This window comes from Electrophorus electricus, chromosome 7 (assembly GCF_013358815.1).
Source record: "Electrophorus electricus isolate fEleEle1 chromosome 7, fEleEle1.pri, whole genome shotgun sequence".
Taxonomy (NCBI): domain Eukaryota; kingdom Metazoa; phylum Chordata; class Actinopteri; order Gymnotiformes; family Gymnotidae; genus Electrophorus; species Electrophorus electricus.
This window is the reverse complement of record NC_049541.1, coordinates 28,534,276-28,553,380: the sequence shown is the minus strand read 5'-3', so window position 1 is coordinate 28,553,380 and position 19,105 is coordinate 28,534,276. Positions and strand designations below refer to the sequence as shown.

At 43.2% G+C, this 19,105-nt stretch overlaps 1 protein-coding gene across 1 annotated transcript; it reads right to left on the bottom strand.

The window, feature by feature from the left end:
- Window positions 1-728: 728 nt before the first annotated feature.
- tgfb1a (transforming growth factor, beta 1a) lies at window positions 729-16,090 on the bottom strand. The gene is made up of 8 exons (XM_027030646.2): window positions 15,399-16,090; window positions 13,751-14,762; window positions 7,221-7,487; window positions 6,267-6,344; window positions 5,893-6,040; window positions 5,332-5,482; window positions 2,522-2,632; window positions 729-2,442 (listed from the first exon to the last, which is right to left on the bottom strand). The coding sequence occupies exons 2-8, from the start codon at window positions 14,085-14,087 to the stop codon at window positions 2,395-2,397; spliced, it is 1,140 nt and encodes a 379-aa protein (XP_026886447.2). The 5' UTR covers window positions 14,088-14,762; window positions 15,399-16,090; the 3' UTR covers window positions 729-2,394.
- Between the last annotated feature and the right edge of the window lie 3,015 nt (window positions 16,091-19,105).

Sequence of the window (19,105 nt, the reverse complement as noted above, 5' to 3'; positions counted from 1 at the left end):
CAAAACCCCACCCCCAGTCTAAACCCTGACCCCAAGCTAAACCCTGCCCCACTCTAAACCACGCCCCAGTCTAAACCCCACCCCAGTCTAAACCCTGCCTCCAGGCTAACCCCCTTACTCTAAACCCCGCCCCCAGTCTAAACCCTTCCCCCAGGCTATTTCCCGCCCCGACTCTAAACCATACTCCAGTCTAAACCCTGCTCCCAGGCTAAACCCCACCTCCAGCCTAAACCATGCCCCAGTCTAAATCCTGCCCCCAGTCTATACAATACCCTCAGTCCATCCAGTTTACCTCTGTCAAAACACCCCTGCTTCCCTGGATTGCTTTAAAACACCTAATGAAGATATTTTGAGTTTCGTTGCATGTCTGTGTCCTTCTAAAAGGGGCCATGTGAACAACTCTCAGAGCTTCACTCAAACTGAGAGGCTCCAGAAGTGTGTGCTTGCTCTGGGTAACATGACTGTTCAAGCTCTAAAGTTCACTGTTTCTGTGGTGAACTCCATGTTTGTCTGGGTGTGTGTGGGGTGTATATGTGTGAATGTCTGTCTGTCTGTGTGTGTGTGTATGTGTGTTTCCATGGATTGAACTCAGAAAGTCCATCTGGGCCCACTCCTCACACTCTTAAAGACTCATGAACAACAACCCTATACCTAACCCCTAACTCTCTACTAATTAAACATTATTTGGCCATTATTTGCAATAAGAATTATTACATGGCCAACGAGAGTAAAACCAACATTACAGACATTTTTAATTTTCTGGTTGCATCAAACTGGTAAAAACTTTGGTTTATTTTAACTGTGTTGAGAGAAAATGGAATAAAATAAGTGCAAATATAAAACCAAAACTCATTGTGGATGAACATAATATCTCTGTGAAGACTCCTCAGTTTTGAAATGAATAGGGTTAAACAAATACAACCATCAAATAGTTTCCATTTTTCTACATTCACAGCTAATAGCAATTACATGTTAAAAACACTACAACAAAATATTAATCTGCAAACAAGACTATTTTATCTTTCAAAAGATGTTCTAAATTGTCTTTCTGATTCAGTCACAGTGTGTTGGGTGTTTAAGTAATATGTACATGCTCAAAACCAACAGAACAGTCTGCAGTTCTTGCCTCCTCGATTTCTGTTGGCAGTGAGCAGAAAATGAGGTTGTCACTGTAAACACCTAAACATGTGAACACATCAAGGACAAACCCAGAGCACAGACAACTTCCCTCACCACAGTGAACAAAACACACCCACACATGCCAACACAGGCTGGACTAAAGAGGAGGAGCTTTTCCATGATGGAAGGGATGCCTTTGGGGGAAACGGACGCACAGCACCTTAAGGTTCCTATTATCCACCATGTCATTTTCCGAGAGGACACATTTAGTCTAATCTTGTGTATGCCCCATCCCCATCCATGGCTGTGACTCTCAGAAAACTGCCCCAAGCAGGAAACATGGAGAGGATCTGGACACAATTTATCTTTGTAGGTTCATCATACAAACACATGCACATACACACAGTAGGGCTACATGGCACACAAGGCAATTAGAATGTGGATAAGCAAAATAAATGAGAGTGACTAGACCCTTCCAGTCAGGGAATTCTCCTCTGAATAATCACTGGAAGGATTAGGTGGTACTGGGGATCAGGGATAGCAAGGTCACATAGATACAGGCTCACACATGGACTTACACATGTGCTCACACACTCAGACACAAGGTTTCTCAGGGTCTCTTTTGCTTTGTTTCTAATGTAGATTCATTGATGTCAACCACTGCTGTCCTCCAATACACATGAAAAGTATCTGACTGTTCTGTGTCCACCTGAACAGCTTTCTGAGGAACACGTTGAGACAGATGTTCCTCCAAACCCTGTTTGTGTGCTTCCTGACAGCATCTTCAACTAGACACAATACAATGCAACGTTCAACCTTACCCACAACAATAAATAAATTAAAAAAAAAATCACTGTAGAGAAGATTTGTACAAAAAGCAAACAAAACCGCATTTTACACTGAAGTATAGTATGTAGTATGATATATTGTCCTTGGTGATATCACAGAGAGAGAGAGAGAGAGAACATCTGAAGATGAAAAATGAAATGTGAGTGAGAAGTCAAAGTAGTCAGCAGTGTGTTAACACTGGGTTTCCACCTTTTCATCTCTTTCTCTTCTCTTCACTTCTGTTTTTTTTTAAATCCTGTACATTTCCAGTCCACTCTGCTCTTCTTTCTCCAGGTCTCCCTCAGGGAAACTCTCTGAGTATGTGTGTGTGTGTGTGTGTGTGTGTGTGTGTGTGTGTGTGTGTGTGTGTGTGAGAGAGAGAGAGAGAGAGAGAGAGAGAGAGAGAGAGAGTGATGATGGGAGCTGAAGGAGAACATTTCTGCAGCTTTAGCTGCACTTGCAGTTTCTCACCACCATGTTGGACAAGTGCTCCACCTGAACACAAAAGACAAACATTCATAATTGTTCTTTATGTACATAATAACTCTTCAAACTGCTTAATAAAGATGTTTACCTTGTGTTGCCGGCCCACATAATACAGGATTGGAAGGGGGTCCAGGACATGAGGCACACAGCAAGGCTGGGCAGATGCACCAGGGTTGTGGTGTTTGTACAGGGCTAAAATCTTCACCACACACACACACACACATATGCACGCACACACACACACACACACACACACACACACACACACACACACACACACACACACACACACACACACACACACACACATTCACACACACACACACACACACATACACATACAAACATGAACACCAGATAGTTTAGACCAGAGAACATGTAAAAGACCCTCCAACATCCGACAAAGGGTGTTTGTGTGTGTATGTGCGTGTGTGTGTGTACATGTGTGTGTGTGTGTGTGTGTGTGTGCATGTGTACATATATGCATGCGTGTGCTTATGTGTGCAAGTGTGGGCATGTGCATGTATGTGCATGTGCATATGTGTATGTGCATATGCATGTGTGCATCTGTGGACATGTGCATGTATGTGCGTGTGTGTGCAGATCCGTGGAATATGTCCAGACAGCCTTCAGCAAACACATATACAACCACTGAACTTGTACTGCAGCCCCTACATTCAGTAAATACTTGTAAGGCCCTATGTAAAGACCCTACACAACATTACATTCAGTACATACTTGTTAGGCTCTATCTAAAGACCCTACACACTTATTACACTCAGTACACACACATAAAGCCCTTTGTAAAGACCCCACAGAACATTACATTCAGTACAAACCTAACTAGATGGAGACGTGCAAATTCCTAAGGCCGTATTAAAAAAAAATGGGACAGATGACAGTAAATACAAACTCATAACACCGTATTTCAAAGAAAACCTATAACTGACAATGATGTACATATTCAGATCTCTAAAGAGCAGCATCTACTGTGACCACACGTGACTGATCAACACACTACAAAGCACAAAGCTATTTGAAGAGCAGATCAGTCCCACTGGCCAATCAGACCATCTGTATAGAAAAGATGTGGCACATCTTCACTCTCTCACTGGATCCTCTTAGACCACACCAAAGATGGATGGTCAAGGATTTGACAGTAGACACATGGACCAATACATGAGCATGGCCCGGAAAAGCATTGGTAAAAACACCAGAAGAGCCAAACACCAGCTACTGGTGGATAAAACTGTCTGTAAGACAAGACAGACCAACCTGTCCACCGACTGGCTTGACTACAAGAAAGCCTGTCATTCAATGTCCCACACATGGACCCTGGAATGTTGGAGGACTCTATAAAATCAAAAGACTTGAAGAGCCTTCATAAAGAAGACCATGAAGACAGCTGGAGGCCAACTTCAGACCAATAGCACTATACACCAACAGGTATGAGATTACCAAAGAGATGATCTGTCCCTGCTGCTGTTCTGCACAGGCCTGAACCCCCCCCCCCCCCAGTGACATCATCAGCAAGAGTGGCTACAGATATCCGCTACAGAATGGAGCAAGCATCAGTCACCTCCACTACATGGATGAGATCAAGTTGTACACCAGAAACGAATGAGACATTGATTCACTAATCCATCTCACCAGGATATACAGCAACAACATCGAAATGTCATTAGGACTGGATAAGTGAGGTCCAATGGTTACAAAGAGTGGAAAGGTAATCAGAACTGAGGGGATTGTACTGGGAACAGCTAAGATAATACACAGAACCCTGAAGCTTCTAGACCTCTTGTAGAAGACCTGAGCTTGAAGGAAAGAGACCGTCCAGTGTGAGTACCACTACCACAGACAGAAAAAAAACAAATTTTTATGTCTTACACATTGTGCATGATTGCTTAATGTCCTCACATCTACTGGAGAGGCCGACCTATTTACTGTATGTACATTAGGGAAATCGCTGAACATTGTGATTACCTCACCTGATACCTCATCTGATACCACATCTTTATGGTTTAAAAATACAAACAAAATAATGCCACATGTTTAAATTGTTCTTACTGACTATGATCAAACATTGACCTAATGTATTAATAAAATCACTAATTTTACATCTCACAAAATTTTGACTGGCAAAAATGAATCACCCTCCCAGAACTGCGCCTCTGTCCGTTAGACAGTTTAGTTTAGGTTTGATCATTTAAATCTATATCTTTGGTTTCTGCGCAAAAAGCTACAAAAGCTGTAAAAGACCCAGCTGTAACCCTTTGGGGAATAATTTTATTCTTGTCCATTTCATTTTGTACTTCTGTATTTTATTTTACACTTGTATACATTTCTTCATTTGGCAGTGACTCTTATCCAGAAAAACATCTTGGGAATTGAACTCATGACCTTGGTGTTGCTTGTGGTCTTCAACAACTGTAATTCTCTACTCTCACCTCAAGTCAACCATCAGTTAGGAACACACAGTTCTCACTGAAGTGTTTGCTAACCCCCTGACCCCCAGTGCTGTGTTCCATGGGCAGGTATTCAGGTATTCAGGTATTCACTCAAGTACTCGTTAGACATTTGGACAGCTTTCTCTTGCATTCCACATATGGAACTCAATACATATTTCTTTACACTTTCACTATCATCAGTCCCTAGCAGCTGGTTCACAAGTAGCATGTGAAACTATAATGTATCCTGTTTCTCAATCACAAACTCTGTGAACACTTTTCCAAAGCTGGCTCTGAGCATGCCTGGCCTAGGAACGCCTCCGACGGGAAACAACTTGAGGAAATAGCTGAGTTAGGAAGAAAAAAGAAGGAAAAAAACACTGGAATGTTGTTCTGGGAAGTGTTTGCTGGGCCATCAGGGATCAGGGGCATGAAAGGCATCACTTCCTACCTGGGAATATTTGTTCTCCGTATTCCAGATATAGGTGCAGGAACCCATGCAGTAGTTGGCATAGTATCCTTTGGGCTTGTGTATCCACTTCCAGCCCAGGTCATTGCGGAAATCGATGTAAAGCTTCCGCATGCAGCAGGTCTCTGTTTTTCTGACAGGAAAAGTGGAAAAACAGGCGCAAAGGACAGGGGTAGTGAGCAGAAGGCAAGCCGCTGTGTTTGGGGAAGATAAAAGACTGATGACAGAATGTTGAGATAAACGAACAAACCAGTGAACTATATTACCTATACAATCTTATCCCCCTAACAGCAAACCTCCCAGTGCTGAATTAATACGCTTGGGTTGAACCAACACCAAGTTCTAGACAGAAATGAACACTACATGCATTAAGCCAACACTGGGCATTTATCTCAATGTTCAGGTGAAAGGAGAGGTGTGAGAAAGTAAGAAGAAAACAGAGAATTACAGTAACAGGAGAGACAGGAAGAGGAGATAGGGAGAGAGCGAGACAGAGAGAGAGAGAGAGAGGGAGAGAGAGAGAGAGAGAGAGAGAAGACTTACTCGTCACAAGTTTCCACACCAGCAGTTGACCGTTTTTTGCGTGAAGAGGCATGGCTGTGGCTGTCAACAGGGACAGACATAGCGAGAATATACGGCTTGGCCATATTGTTAGAAAGATCATGTCTGTCTCCTCTTATTTTACTAACACCTGAGAGCACAGAAAGGTACACACACACACACACACGCACACACACACGCACACACACACACACACACACACACACACACACAGAGACAGAGTTCAATTTGACATTTTGTACATAAACATTTGGATATCATTATGTATGTAGTAAAGCAAGTGTTTCCTATGAGACTGATATGCTGCAAATAATATGATATAAGGATATATGATTATATATGATATAATATCAAACCTGATATCCGAAACTGTAAGTTTTCCTCAGGTTTCCTACAGCCACAGTACAGCCTCATCTCAAATCCTTGCTCCTCCTCTGTTTAACACAAATACATAGTGTTGCTTATGTCTGTAGTCAAACCACATTATTTAGCATCAATGTTGTTGCAGCCAACCAGGCTTAAAATATTGAATTTTTCCACAGAATACAGCAAAGGTCTGCAATTTCCCAGTCAGGTCAGTCTTTGAGTTTTTCTTTTTTAATGATTTATTTAACAATTTAAACATTTTTAATAACTATGCCCAGGGCAATAAGTGCTGATAGAGTTCAGGCAAAAAATGCTTAAAAATATAAAAGAATGTTTATGTACAGAATATTTATATGCATACAGGTGGCATTTAGCATAAATAAAACATTAGCTTTCATATTTTCCAATGCCCATGCATGTTTCAGCCCAAATGAAGGGTTATGTGCATGTTTATGTGCTAGTGTGTTAGTGGAAGAGAGCGAATCAGTGTTTCTAAAGCTGATGTTTACATTTCGAGACTGAACTGCCACAAATTCAGAAGCTGTTGGGTTGAATCAGTCTCAGAAAGTTCCATACTTCTCAGGACTTGGTCAGACTTGGTTTGACTTGAAAGGCTCGGACAGACATATAGGCTTGTTCAGGACTCTAGAGGTACCAATATAACTTATAACCATATTCACATATGAGTATGAGTAAAATCATTATATGCCATGTGTCCACCTGGCTGTATCTTCCAAATGACCTTCTTATTACACAAACAGTGTTCATCTGAGAGCATTAAAGCCATTATCTGATAACACAAATAGTCCAGTACACTGTCACACCAGGCAGGAAGAAGCAGCACTGAGTGAATTGGTATCTATTTGATAGGAAACGCTATACACTACATAATTCAGACACTGACCCCCGAAGTAGAGCCAGCCCACTGTAGACTGTTCACTCACCAGGAGACTGCAGCCAAGCTTTGAGGGTTTCCGTGACGTCAAAGGAGAGCCAGCGATCAGCCAGGTCGTTAGAGATGATGTGGAATCCCAGGTATTGTGCCTGATCACCCAGACCCTGGTAGAGCTCCAGCCGCTGCTCTGAGTTCGGCTGGATGGTGGGGCTCTTGATCCGGAGACGCAGCTCTGCCTGGGTCAGCAGCCTGTGGTCCGCGATGCTCTGGTTAATCTTCTTCATGCTGAAGAACATCTGCTTCGTGTCATTATCAGCTGGATGGGCAGAAGCAGAAGGACCTTTCAGAAGCAGAAGGAGCAGAAGGAGAAATGTCTGCCCCATCACCAACACTAAATTACTGTACCAATACAATGACATCAAATTTATATCTTATGTGGCTCTGTAAAATTGTATAAGTCATCATTATGGCCAACTTTAGCAGATTTTAGATAGAAAAACAACACAAAACATAACACATCCATATTTGGATCTTAAATGTAATTAACATTTGAGACAGATGAACTAATCACCTCCATGCAGACAGATGAACTAACCACCTTCACGCAGACAGATGAACTAACCACCTCAAAGAAAGATGAACTAACCACCTCCACACAGACAAATGAACTAACCACCTCCACAGAGACAGTTGAACTAACCACCTCCACACAGATAGATGAACTAACCACCTCCACTCAGACAGTTATGATTACAGCACACCACTCATCATCCAGCATGACAAACAAACACCAAGGCTCTCAGCAGAAGACACAGACTCACTTTCATCATGTGCTACTCCTGTTGCTGTGAATAATAACAAATAGGAGCACAATTCACTTCACTAGAGCCACCAAGAGGTACCAGAGGACGTCCTGCTGGACTGGTTGCTGGTCTAATCAAACACACCTGTGCCTACTGTGCAGGATCAGAAAGCTCTCCATAGTCTATACTTGCCACCTTAGAGAGGTGTGCAATTTACTATATTACTATATATTATGCCCTATGCCACAGCCCATGCAGGTAACTGAGTGTGCATTGCTACTCAAACTGTGTAATTTAGTAAGCCAGGATTGTTAGGCACTGGATTAGAGTAATGTGAGCTGAAATCACATGATTCTCACTAAAGGGTTCAAATGGAAAAAAATAAAATAAAATACTGCAAAAGAAAAAGAACAACCAGGAGCCTCAGAATTTAGAAGAGTGAGTTACAAGGAAAGAGGAGAGTGAGTGAGAGAGAGAGAGAGAGAGAGAGAGAGAGAGAGAGAGAGAGAGAGAGAGAGAGAGAGAGAGAATGAAACAATAAGTGTATCACAGAACAGAGTGCCAAATATAAGTATATTTCTGAATCCAATGCTGGGAGGCCAAACCCAGTATTATGTGAAAGTGTTGCACACAGGAGAGGGAGGGACTTGTGTTTGCCCAACTCCAAAGACACATTTCTGTTCCAGCCTGTCTTCCTCTGAGATTATCCACCCAAGTACTTAATCACACATGTACACACACAAACACACACACACACACACACACACACACACACACACACACACACACACACACACACACACACACACACATTAGTTAAATAGAACAAGCCATGCCTTTCTGTACCAGACATTAATGCACATGTATCTTATACATTTTGACATGTATTAGCAGGTCTTAGTTACATGAACATTGAGGTAATCTGTGGTCACGCGGGATCTATACTTGAGCAACACTGATAAACGCTGTGCCTGGAAGACATAGACTAACCCTAACCCTAACTCTAACCCTAACCCCAACCATAACCCTAACCATAACCTTAACTCTAACCCTATCCCCAACCCTAACTCTAACCCTAACCCAAGTTTGTTGGTCAGTGAGTCATGTGAAGTGTAGGTGATAACTAACTTCAGCAATTACTGTGGTTTCTAATACAGCGAAGGCTGCGTGTCAGGGCGGCTGCAGTTTAATGATGGTGTTATGCAGGTTTAGGGTGTTGTGTGGATTCGTTGTTAATGGAACAACCCACTGTTTCACAGGCTGTGTCTCACTGACTGATGTTTCCTCTGTCATCTCTGTTTGTCTCAGTACTGTCATAAGGCTGAGAAGATTTTGTAATTTTGTCAAAGGGAAATCCCCATGTAATGCTTACTAATCTTTATTAGTCTTATGTGGGGGCATGTGGTTAATTTTTTCATATCTACGGGGGGAGGGGGGTCTTTAGGGTGTTTTCTTATGCCATGAAGTATAAAAGATTGATTTCAGTGAAGGCAAGAAAGGAATCATACATTTACATTTATTTACACATCACACATCACTCACCACACATCGTACATCGTACATCACACGCCACAGGTCACACATCACTCACCACACACCGCACATCAAACATCGCATATCACATATTGCACACTACACACCACACAGCACACACCATACGCCACACACCACACGTCACACACCACACGTCACACGCCACACATCACACCACACGCCACACATCACACCACACGCCACACATCATGTTTAGAATTACTGTAGATCTCCTGAATGCCAGGCAGCACTTCTGCAGTCAGCAAAGACTGAACTACATATTAAAATGACAGCAAGTCACTGCTGATCTACAATAAAGACCTTTTATTAACATTATTTATTTATTTATATCTTTATAGATCAGTGTGTGCCATAGATGTCTATGTTAAAGTTTCACCTGTGTTGACTGTTTTGCTTCAGGATTGTTTGAGTGTGAAGGATGATCAGGTTTGTGTCGGTCTGTGGTTAGGGTTAGGGTTAGGGTTAGGGTTAGGGTTAGGGTTAGGGTTAGGCTTAGGGTTAGGGTTAGAGTTAGGGTTAGGGTTAGGGTTAGAGTTAGGGTTAGGGTTGGGATTAGGGTTATGGTTAGGGTTAGGGTTGCAGGATGTCTGCACTGCCTCTCACTCCACTCCACCTCTCACTGTTCTTTTAGGTTATGGTTAGGGTTAGGGTTAGGGTTAGGGTTAGGGTTAGGGTTAGAGTTAGGGTTGGGGTTAGGGTTAGGGTTAGCAAAGCTTGCAAAGTCAGCTGTCAAACAAGAGACTGCACTAAATACAAGGAGAGCTGGTTGGATGAATTTACACATACACGCTTAAGACAGTGGAGTTTATGACATATCCTATCAACAACTGATAGACAACAGATCACCAGTCCGACACTTGACACATTCTGTATGGAACACATCTGGCCTTCAGAGAACCTACATGAAGCTCATTTGTCTTGATTAGGAAACAACTACATGTGCTATCTGCAACAGCACCTGTGGAAAGTTCACAAAAGACAGATAGTGTTTGTTAGTGTAGAATAAGATGGGAGGGTGCAGGGAGTGGTCTGTGTTTGTGTGTGTGTGTGTTTGTGTGTGTGTGTGTAGGCCCACGTTTCAGGTAAGCTCAGGACAGCTGTCCTAACAGGCATGGAGACAGGTCTATCATTACTGATGGGTGCAGCCATGTTCCAGCAAGCTTAAATACCAGCTCCTGAGCACACAGATCCACCCACCAATCCATCCACCTATCCATCTCTCTTCCGTATAAACTCAAATGCATCTCCAACATTTTTTCACTGATAACGACATAATGTAAAAGATGGAGGAGCCTGTGATTGAAGGTTAGGGTTAGGGTTAGGGTTGAAGGATGTCTGCACTGCCTCTCACTCCAACAACCCTCATATTCACTCCACTTTACATGTCAGTGCACTCTGTTCATTAATCTCAGTTCTTTCTGAGAACTCAGCACAGATCCAGTTTACAATGTTTGTTCTTTTACAGTGGAAATAAAAATTGTTGAAATATGCTTATATTGTCTGGATTTTGATGACTGTTCATAATGTGCACATGTGCCCTGTGTTTATACTATTCCTGCTATGCTATTTCCCCTTTAACATACCAGTAACCTCTATGAATTATGGGCATGTCTATTTTTGGTTGTCTATTCTTATACAGAAAGGTATTTAATACTAAGACCACTGGCATTCACCAAGGCAGAGAATGAGTACCAGCACCAATTAAGGAGTTTGATATGCATATACAGATGACGACACCCATTCTCATGTCAAACACACTGTTAACTGCAATAAGTAGTGTTACAGAGGAAGTGCATACAAATCAGTCCCATCATGCTCTATGTTTCGCTCTGATATAGCAAAAAACCTCCCAACCTGCAGGAAAACAGCTTTTTATACAGAACTGAAAACAGTTCAAAGGATTTTAATAAGAATTGTTTTTTTATCTGTAAATGCAACACATGGCCAAAACAAGCTCTCTCTCTGAAGAATCTGAATAATGTGTACTGTGACTTGAGAATTTAGAGAAGGCAGTGTGAAAGCAAAATGAAGAGGAAAAGAGAATTGAAATGCACCTGCTTTGATAGTTAACAGGATCCATGATAAAGAGTTTTGCACTCACTACGTGTGGCAGTCAACCAAACTATCACATTTGCATGAAGCACAGACTTAATGAGGAAAATAACAGGGATAAACTAAATATTAAAGGGGGGGAGTTTAATGCTTGCATGAATAGTAGGGGAGAATAGGAATGCTGTTCACTAAAAAAATGTGCTAAACTATGGTTAGAGAGAGAGGGAGAGACAGGGAGAGAGAGAGAGAGAGAGAGGGAGAGAGGGAGAGAGGGAGAGGGGGAGAGAGAGGGAGAGCACTTATTTGGTAATGACTATAGATGTGCGTCTGGAGGGCCTTGTGACTTATGATGGGAGAATTTAGTGACGTGATAGTTTTTCGCCTCCCACCAAATGCACAACTCCTTTTGACACATGCACACACACACACACACACACACACACACACACACACACACACACACACACACAGAAGATGGGTAGATGATAGCTTGTCCCTAAGAGTCATTGTCAGCAGGAAATTCATCAATCCTCATGGGAATGTTTAATTATCAGTCACACAGCAGGCGGTACCAGCCACACACACACACACACACACACACACACACACACACACACACACACACACACACACACACACACACACACACACAGACACACGGACACAGGCACAGAGAGAGAGAAACAGAAGGAAAGAAAATGAAAAATAGAGAGAGCACAACAGAAAGAAAGGGGGACAGATACAGCAAAAAATGACCCCAAGCTGCCCAATGATCAAGTTACAGGAAACCCCCTCCCAGATGGACTGAGAGAAGACCATGTAAGACAAAGATAAGAAAAGGGGACAGAGAGAATCTTGCCTGTCCACCCCTCCTTCTCCCCCTCATACCTCAACATATTTTTCACCCCCTTTGTCGACAGTTTGGCTAAACTAAGCATGCTGTCTCCTACGTCTTTGTTCACCATTGTACAGCTGTGATCAAGGGCCTCGTGGTAACCTCTCCGTTTGAAGTGGTTAAAAGGAGCAGAGGAGAGGGGTGATAAAAAGAAGGCGGGTGGTGAAGTTCAAACCCCAGTATTTACCCATCAACAGATGGGCCTAAATTGCTAACAGCAGGTCCACGAGGTAGAAGAGAAGCTCACCAAGCCCAGAAAAAAATCAAACGGGTGCATGCAACCTGCCTGGGCTGTTAATGCATTGCTGTTAAAGTATCAATGGAGCACGTTTGTACATGGCATACAGGGCAATAACACAACAAACAATACAGCAACAGAAAGGGCATGCATACTCTGACATCCATGTACAACTATAATAGTGCCGCCATTGTATTTCTGTGAGGTTCTAATCTTACAACCTTTCTGGAGACAGAAGGAGGACACAGCCCTGTGAGGGATGCAGCATACACTCATTTCACTGCTCCGCAGCTGGGCTTTGATGGGCATTTTCAAGACGTTTCCAGGACTCAACATTTGTATATAAGAAGGACGTGCATTTTATGGCAAAAAATATGTTATATGAATTATATTAGCCATCAGCAGAATTTACTTTTTCCAGAATGAGATTACAAAGATTTGTTAAGGTTAAACTTATGCTTAAGCTTAAGGCTGTGGGTTCATGATGATTTGCAATGTAAAAATCTGAAAATCAGCCCCTATACCAGCCACCATACCAAACCGTATACCAACCCCCATACCAGCCCCCAAACCAGCTCCCATACCTGCCCACATACCAGCTCCCATACCTGCCCCTATACCAAAGCCCATATCAGTACCCATATCAGCCCTCATACCAGCCCCCATACCAGCCCCTATACCAGCCACCATACCAAACCCTATACCAACCCCCATAACAGTGCCCATACCATCTCCCATACCTGCCCCTATACCAGCCCCTATACCAATCCCCATACCAGCCCTCATACCAGCTCCCATACCTGCCTCTATACCAGCCCCTATACCAACCCCCATATCAGTGCCCCTACCAGCTCCCATACCAGCCTATGCCCATACCAGCCTCTATACCAGCCACCATACCAAACCCCAAACCAGTAAGGTCGAAAAATGACAAACACATGGTGGCTCTCAATTCTCTAACCTGTTTAAAAAGCACATCTGAAGCTCACATCTGTCAACTCAGCTCACATCCGTTCCATTCAGTCTCAGGTACTTACTCCTTGTCATGATGAACTTGTGCACCTCCTTGGCGAAGTACTCTTCCTCGTCCTGAGGCAGAGGGTCAGGGCTGGGTTTGTTCTGCCGCTCCTCACTAAGCTCCACTGTGCTGTTGTAGAGTGAAACGATGGCCTCGGGGATGGCCTCGCTCCCATCATCGTCTTTAGGATCAGGTTCCTTAGCCATGCGGAGCTTGCTGAGGATCTGGCCACGGATGGCTTCAATCCGCTTCTTCTTGACCACCTCCAGGTCCAGCGTCTTACAGGTGGACATACCAGCTGCAGCAGCCACCAGGCACAACACAGCGAGCCCCAAACACAGCAGCCTCATGGCCATGTGTTGCAAAACTGTCTTTGTCAGAGAATATGTGAGTGCTATCACGGAGGTGAAACTGCTGTCAGTAGCGTGACAGCGATGTAACAGTCAGGGTGGTGTTATTTGGTAAAGAGGCTGGACAACTACCTGCTATAGTTGATGATGATGATAATAATGTTGGTAGTGGTGGTGGAAAGCACCCGGAAAGGCTGGAGTTGTGTGTGTTGTCAGAGGGGAATCCCAGTGCACATACCGTCTCTGTTTGTCTCTATTGCAGCTTCAGGCAGCAGCCGTTTGCTGGAGTGAGCTTGTGTGCGTCTGAGACTCACACCCTGTCTGTGCCAGAAGATGAGCTCTGTCTTTCTCTCCTATACACACCAACACTCACTCTAAGGCTGGACACACACACACACACACACACACACACACACATGCACACACACACACACACATGCACCTCACCAGGGCCACACTCAGATGCCAATAAACAGCAACACACACAGGTCCACTACGCAAGCTCAAATGGCTCGCTTTCAATGTTTCCCTGATTCTGCCTTCTGAAGTGCTGTTCCAGTACTGTCACTGCTGGCAAATGCACACAGAGTTGCTTGTTCAACTCCACGAGTCTGGCCGAAAGCTGAAGACTCCCCTTCTGTCGCCGCCTCTGTGCTGAAGACCTTTTCCCTCCCGTTGCCTCTGCCAAAATAAACAGTGTAAGGCCGGGAGTAAAGTTGCTGTCCAGACACAATGACAAGCCTGTGTTTTAGTTACATTTGTACAGCTTCTGGGTATATACTTCAGCTTCCCTTATGAGCTTTTCTGTCTTCTGACAATAGTTCACCAGTCAGCCTAACCCTAACTATAAACCTATCCTTAAAAAACATCCTCCATTTCTGTCCAGCTACTGTCAATAGTTTAACATCTGATGCAATTAGAGAACATGGGCTTGTTGGTCTATGAGATAGAAGGCAGAGGCTTCTTTGAAGAAACCCTAACCCAAACCCCAACCTAACCATAAACCTCACCCAAACCCAAACTTAACCCTAACTCAAACTATAACCTAACCCTAACCCAAACCCAAACCCAAACCCAACCCTAACCCTACACAGCGGTCAGTGCGAATGACAAACACGTGAGTAAAGGGCCCAGTGTTCACAGTTTGAAAGGAAGAGAAACACAGCAAACAAGAGTTAATGCTGAAGAAATACAGCAAACAAGCTGAAGAGAGCATGAAAATGTCCAACCCTTCTGAACAGATGTATATCAAAAGGGAAGTAAATCTGAAGTCTTCTAGTAGATAACCAAGGTTCAATACAAAAGCAAGGCTAATACCTTTTATCAGAAGCCGTCCAAAGCAGTTGTTGTCCACTACAAAACCATGTGAAGAGACGTCATTAAGCTTGCCCACCACTTTGTGACAGCACAGTCCAGCACGGTCCAGCACTCACTGCTTTTCACACACCCACACACACAAACACCCGTCACCACTCTATGAACGGAGGAACTGATAGGAATATGGATCCTCTTGGAAAATACCCCAAAGTTCTTCTGGCCACTGATGTAACGGAGCCGGTAGGCCGTCTTGATATCAGTGGAGTCACAGTTGTGCAGATGCAAAGAGGTCATAAACAAAGGCAGCTAATCTGCGAGGGAGCGGCGCTGCAGTGCCGGGGGCTGCAGGAATCGTGAGTGCTCTGGTTGTCAGTAGATCGCGGGGATCAGGTTGCACACCCTCTCCCTTGGATTCTTGTTTTCTCCAGCACTCGGTGCCTCTGTGCACGTTTATGCCTGTTGACGTGTTCCAAGTAACGATGAAATCCCCTTTACACTTCCTTAGTGTCACACTCGTGCTCACTCACTCATTCTCTCACTCACTCTGCCTATTTCATATACTTTTTAAATAGGTCTATCCTTTTTCCTCACTCTCTCTTTTCTCCTTTCTCTTTCTCCAGAGCCTGCTGGTGACAAAATGATTTGTGAAAGCCGTTTCACTCACTTCTCTCCTTCTTACACTCCTTTTCTCTTCTTTTTTTTCTGGTTCCTGTTGCTGTGCTAATAGGGCAGAGAGCTCTCCGCCCAGGAAATGTGGGTAACGGACTCTGTGAAACATCTGCTCCTCACACAGCTCTCTACTAGCCAGACAGCCCATAGCAAAGAGCTTGCGACAAACAAAAGGGGCAATAAGTCTTATTCTCTTTCACCTACACACAAGCACACACACATACAGAAGACAGACAAGACAAGACAGACAGGTAAATAAGCTGTGTGTGATAGTGACGTCTGGCCAAACTAACCACAACCTTAGTGCCACACTGTGATACACTGAAAATGTGCTGATGGTAGACATGGTTCTCATATACGAGCACACACACACACACACACACACACACACACACACACACACACACACACACACCGTGTTGTCTCTGTTGACTTTATGACCTTTTCACAGAAAATGTGCTATGAAAAGTATGTGCAGCTCTAACAGTGAAACCACAGTCTCACATTTGTCTCAATGAGGCGTGACTCAGGTCATGGGATTCACTACATCATATCAGTAATTATTACTGATATGCATTAAACTCCTCTATATCTCCTCCAGTGCGGCACAGTTTGATAGATATATTTCGCCCCCTTGTGGACTTAAAACTATGGGAATGTATCATAATTTATTTTTTGAGCTTATGTTTGACAAATTTGATAAACCAATAAAGAAAGTGTGTAAAAGAGACATAGTCTGTGGTGTTTATATTTAGGAGTAATCCCAGAAGAAACAAATCTGATTCTCTACATAAGATATTAGCCAGTTGTGTTTTGAAACCATAGCCACAGCTAGCTTCAGCTCTGAGGCAGTCCTTGTACATGTGGTAGTAAGGTCTGCAGTACTGGGCCAACAGCCAGTTCAACATTTGTGTCTGTGGGTATGGACCACAGACCTGCAGGCTCCTTCACACCAGCAGATGACTGGGACACCTGTGTGCAAGAGGACTCAAACACTGGGCTCAGCAGCCAGGACTGTGAAAAAAGGAGCACTTCCAGAAACAGGAGAGTAGAATGACTGTGTAGCAAAAACACTTTCACAGTAGTGTGGGGACAAAGACATTATAAATCACCACTGCTGCTCTGCATGTGAGTCAGAACAAGGGACCACTTGTGCTTGCAGTGACACCAAAATGACCTTTAGATGGATAAAAAAAATGTTTTAAAAGTAAGTCTTGTGCTTAGTGGTATATGTAATTTTATGTAAAACTGAACTAAAAGGTTGGACCTGTTACTACATACATAAAATTCCATGCTGGGAAAAAGCACAGTAATAATAAAAAAGACATTGGTTAATCCAAAATGCAAGTATTCACCAGTTCATGTTACAAACTTGTATGTTGGCTTTTTCATTCAGGTAGTAAAATTAATCTATGTAATATAATGTAATGTCAAATCCACAATGTTGTAACCAAGAGTGTTTAACTGTACCATCACATGCAGCAATGTCACTTTATAGTACAATATTATAATATTTTAAAGAACCAAGACTTGCACAATATTATTTTAGCAGAACACCTGCATGACCCCTGTGCTCCAAGGTAGGGTTAGGGTCATTGTTAACCCAAGGTAGGGTTAGGCTCCAGGTTAACCCAAGGTAGGGTTAGGGTCAGGATTAAACCAAGATAGGGTTAGGATCATTGTTAACCCAATGTAGGGTTAGGGTCAGGGTTAACCCAAGGTAGGGTTAGGGTCATTGTTAACCCAAGGTATGGGCAAATCTTGTATCAGGGTTATGTTAGGGTGAGAGTTAGGGTTAATCCAAGTTAGCATTATGGTTAGGGTTAGAGTTAGGGTTAAGGTTAGGGTTAGCGTTAAACGAAGTAGGGATTCATCTTGGACTACTGCTCCAAGGCTCTGGTAAGGAACATTATCACCGAAGATGTGACCAGGTCTTTAAGTCCATCACTGAGGTCATCAGAAACACCCACAGTACCATCAGGAAACTTGAGTTTGTCAAGGAGGGAGAGCAGCCTAAGAAAAGAGCCAAGAACAGCTCTGTTAGGTTACTTTCCACACCAAAGACTGGATGATGACAATCAAACTGGACCATTATCCAGGCCTTGCTGAGGCCAGTCATCATCTTATTAGAGTCAAAGGGGCCTTGGGAGAATCAGATGGAAGAGGACAAAGTACCAGGAGCTGGTGGAGGATTATTATAGGATTGCGTGGAGGACCAGGTGCATGCCAGTAGAAGTGGGCAGATGGGAGTCAAGGTTAACCCTAACCCTGTCAGGGACAGATTTCCAGTGTGTTAGTGTAGTGCTAGTGTAGCTTTAGTGTGTGTTAGTGTGTGAGTGAGGGGACTGTTCTCTTTGCTCAACTCTTGGTACTGCAGAGTTTTAGAATATGAATGGGAGTTGCTGTATTATAAATGTGTTGTAAATGTGTTATAAATTATGTGCCCAGACTTTGTTTGCCCTTTTTGTATCTTTATTATTAATGGATATTTGCCTAATTCTGCCCTGCATGTATCATTTTTAGTTTTCCTGTGCACCTTTAAACTAGTTTTATAGAACTCTGCATGCAGGATATCAATTGGTTGTTTGTCCCATTTGTTGAGTTCCTGATTTGTAAGCGGCCCAACACCTCTCAGCCATACAGGGCAATCGGTTCAAGTACAGATTCAAATATTTTTAGCAAATATTCATTGTAATTTCTACTGACATGGGTTATGCCATAAAAAGCCCTGCTTGCTTTTCCTTCCAGTTTATTCACTGTGAAGTTCAAATGTCCAGAACTCATTTAGATCCCTAAATAATTGTAATTATTTGAATGTTCAGTATTGTTCGTACCAAATGTAAATGTGTGTTTTGATTCGTGAGATCTGCATCCTTTCTGAAATATCACAACATTAGACATTTTAGGTTCACTGCCAGGGTCCGGGTCTGTCAGTACTGCTCCAGCAGGTCCAGGTCTGTCAGTACTGCTCCAGCAGGTCCAGGGTCCAGGTCTGTCAGTACTGCTCCAGCAGGTCCAGGGTCCAAGTCTGTCAGTAC

Coding starts and splice junctions, on each gene's coding strand:
- tgfb1a (XM_027030646.2), bottom strand. CDS start 14,087: ATGGCCATGAGGCTGCTGTGTTTGGGGCTCGCTGTGTTGTGCCTGGTG. Junction 5,483..5,892: donor GGTGTGGAAACTTGTGACGA/GTAAGTCTTCTC, acceptor TTTTCCTGTCAG/AAAAACAGAGACCTGCTGCA. Junction 2,443..2,521: donor ATGTGGGCCGGCAACACAAG/GTAAACATCTTT, acceptor TTTTGTGTTCAG/GTGGAGCACTTGTCCAACAT.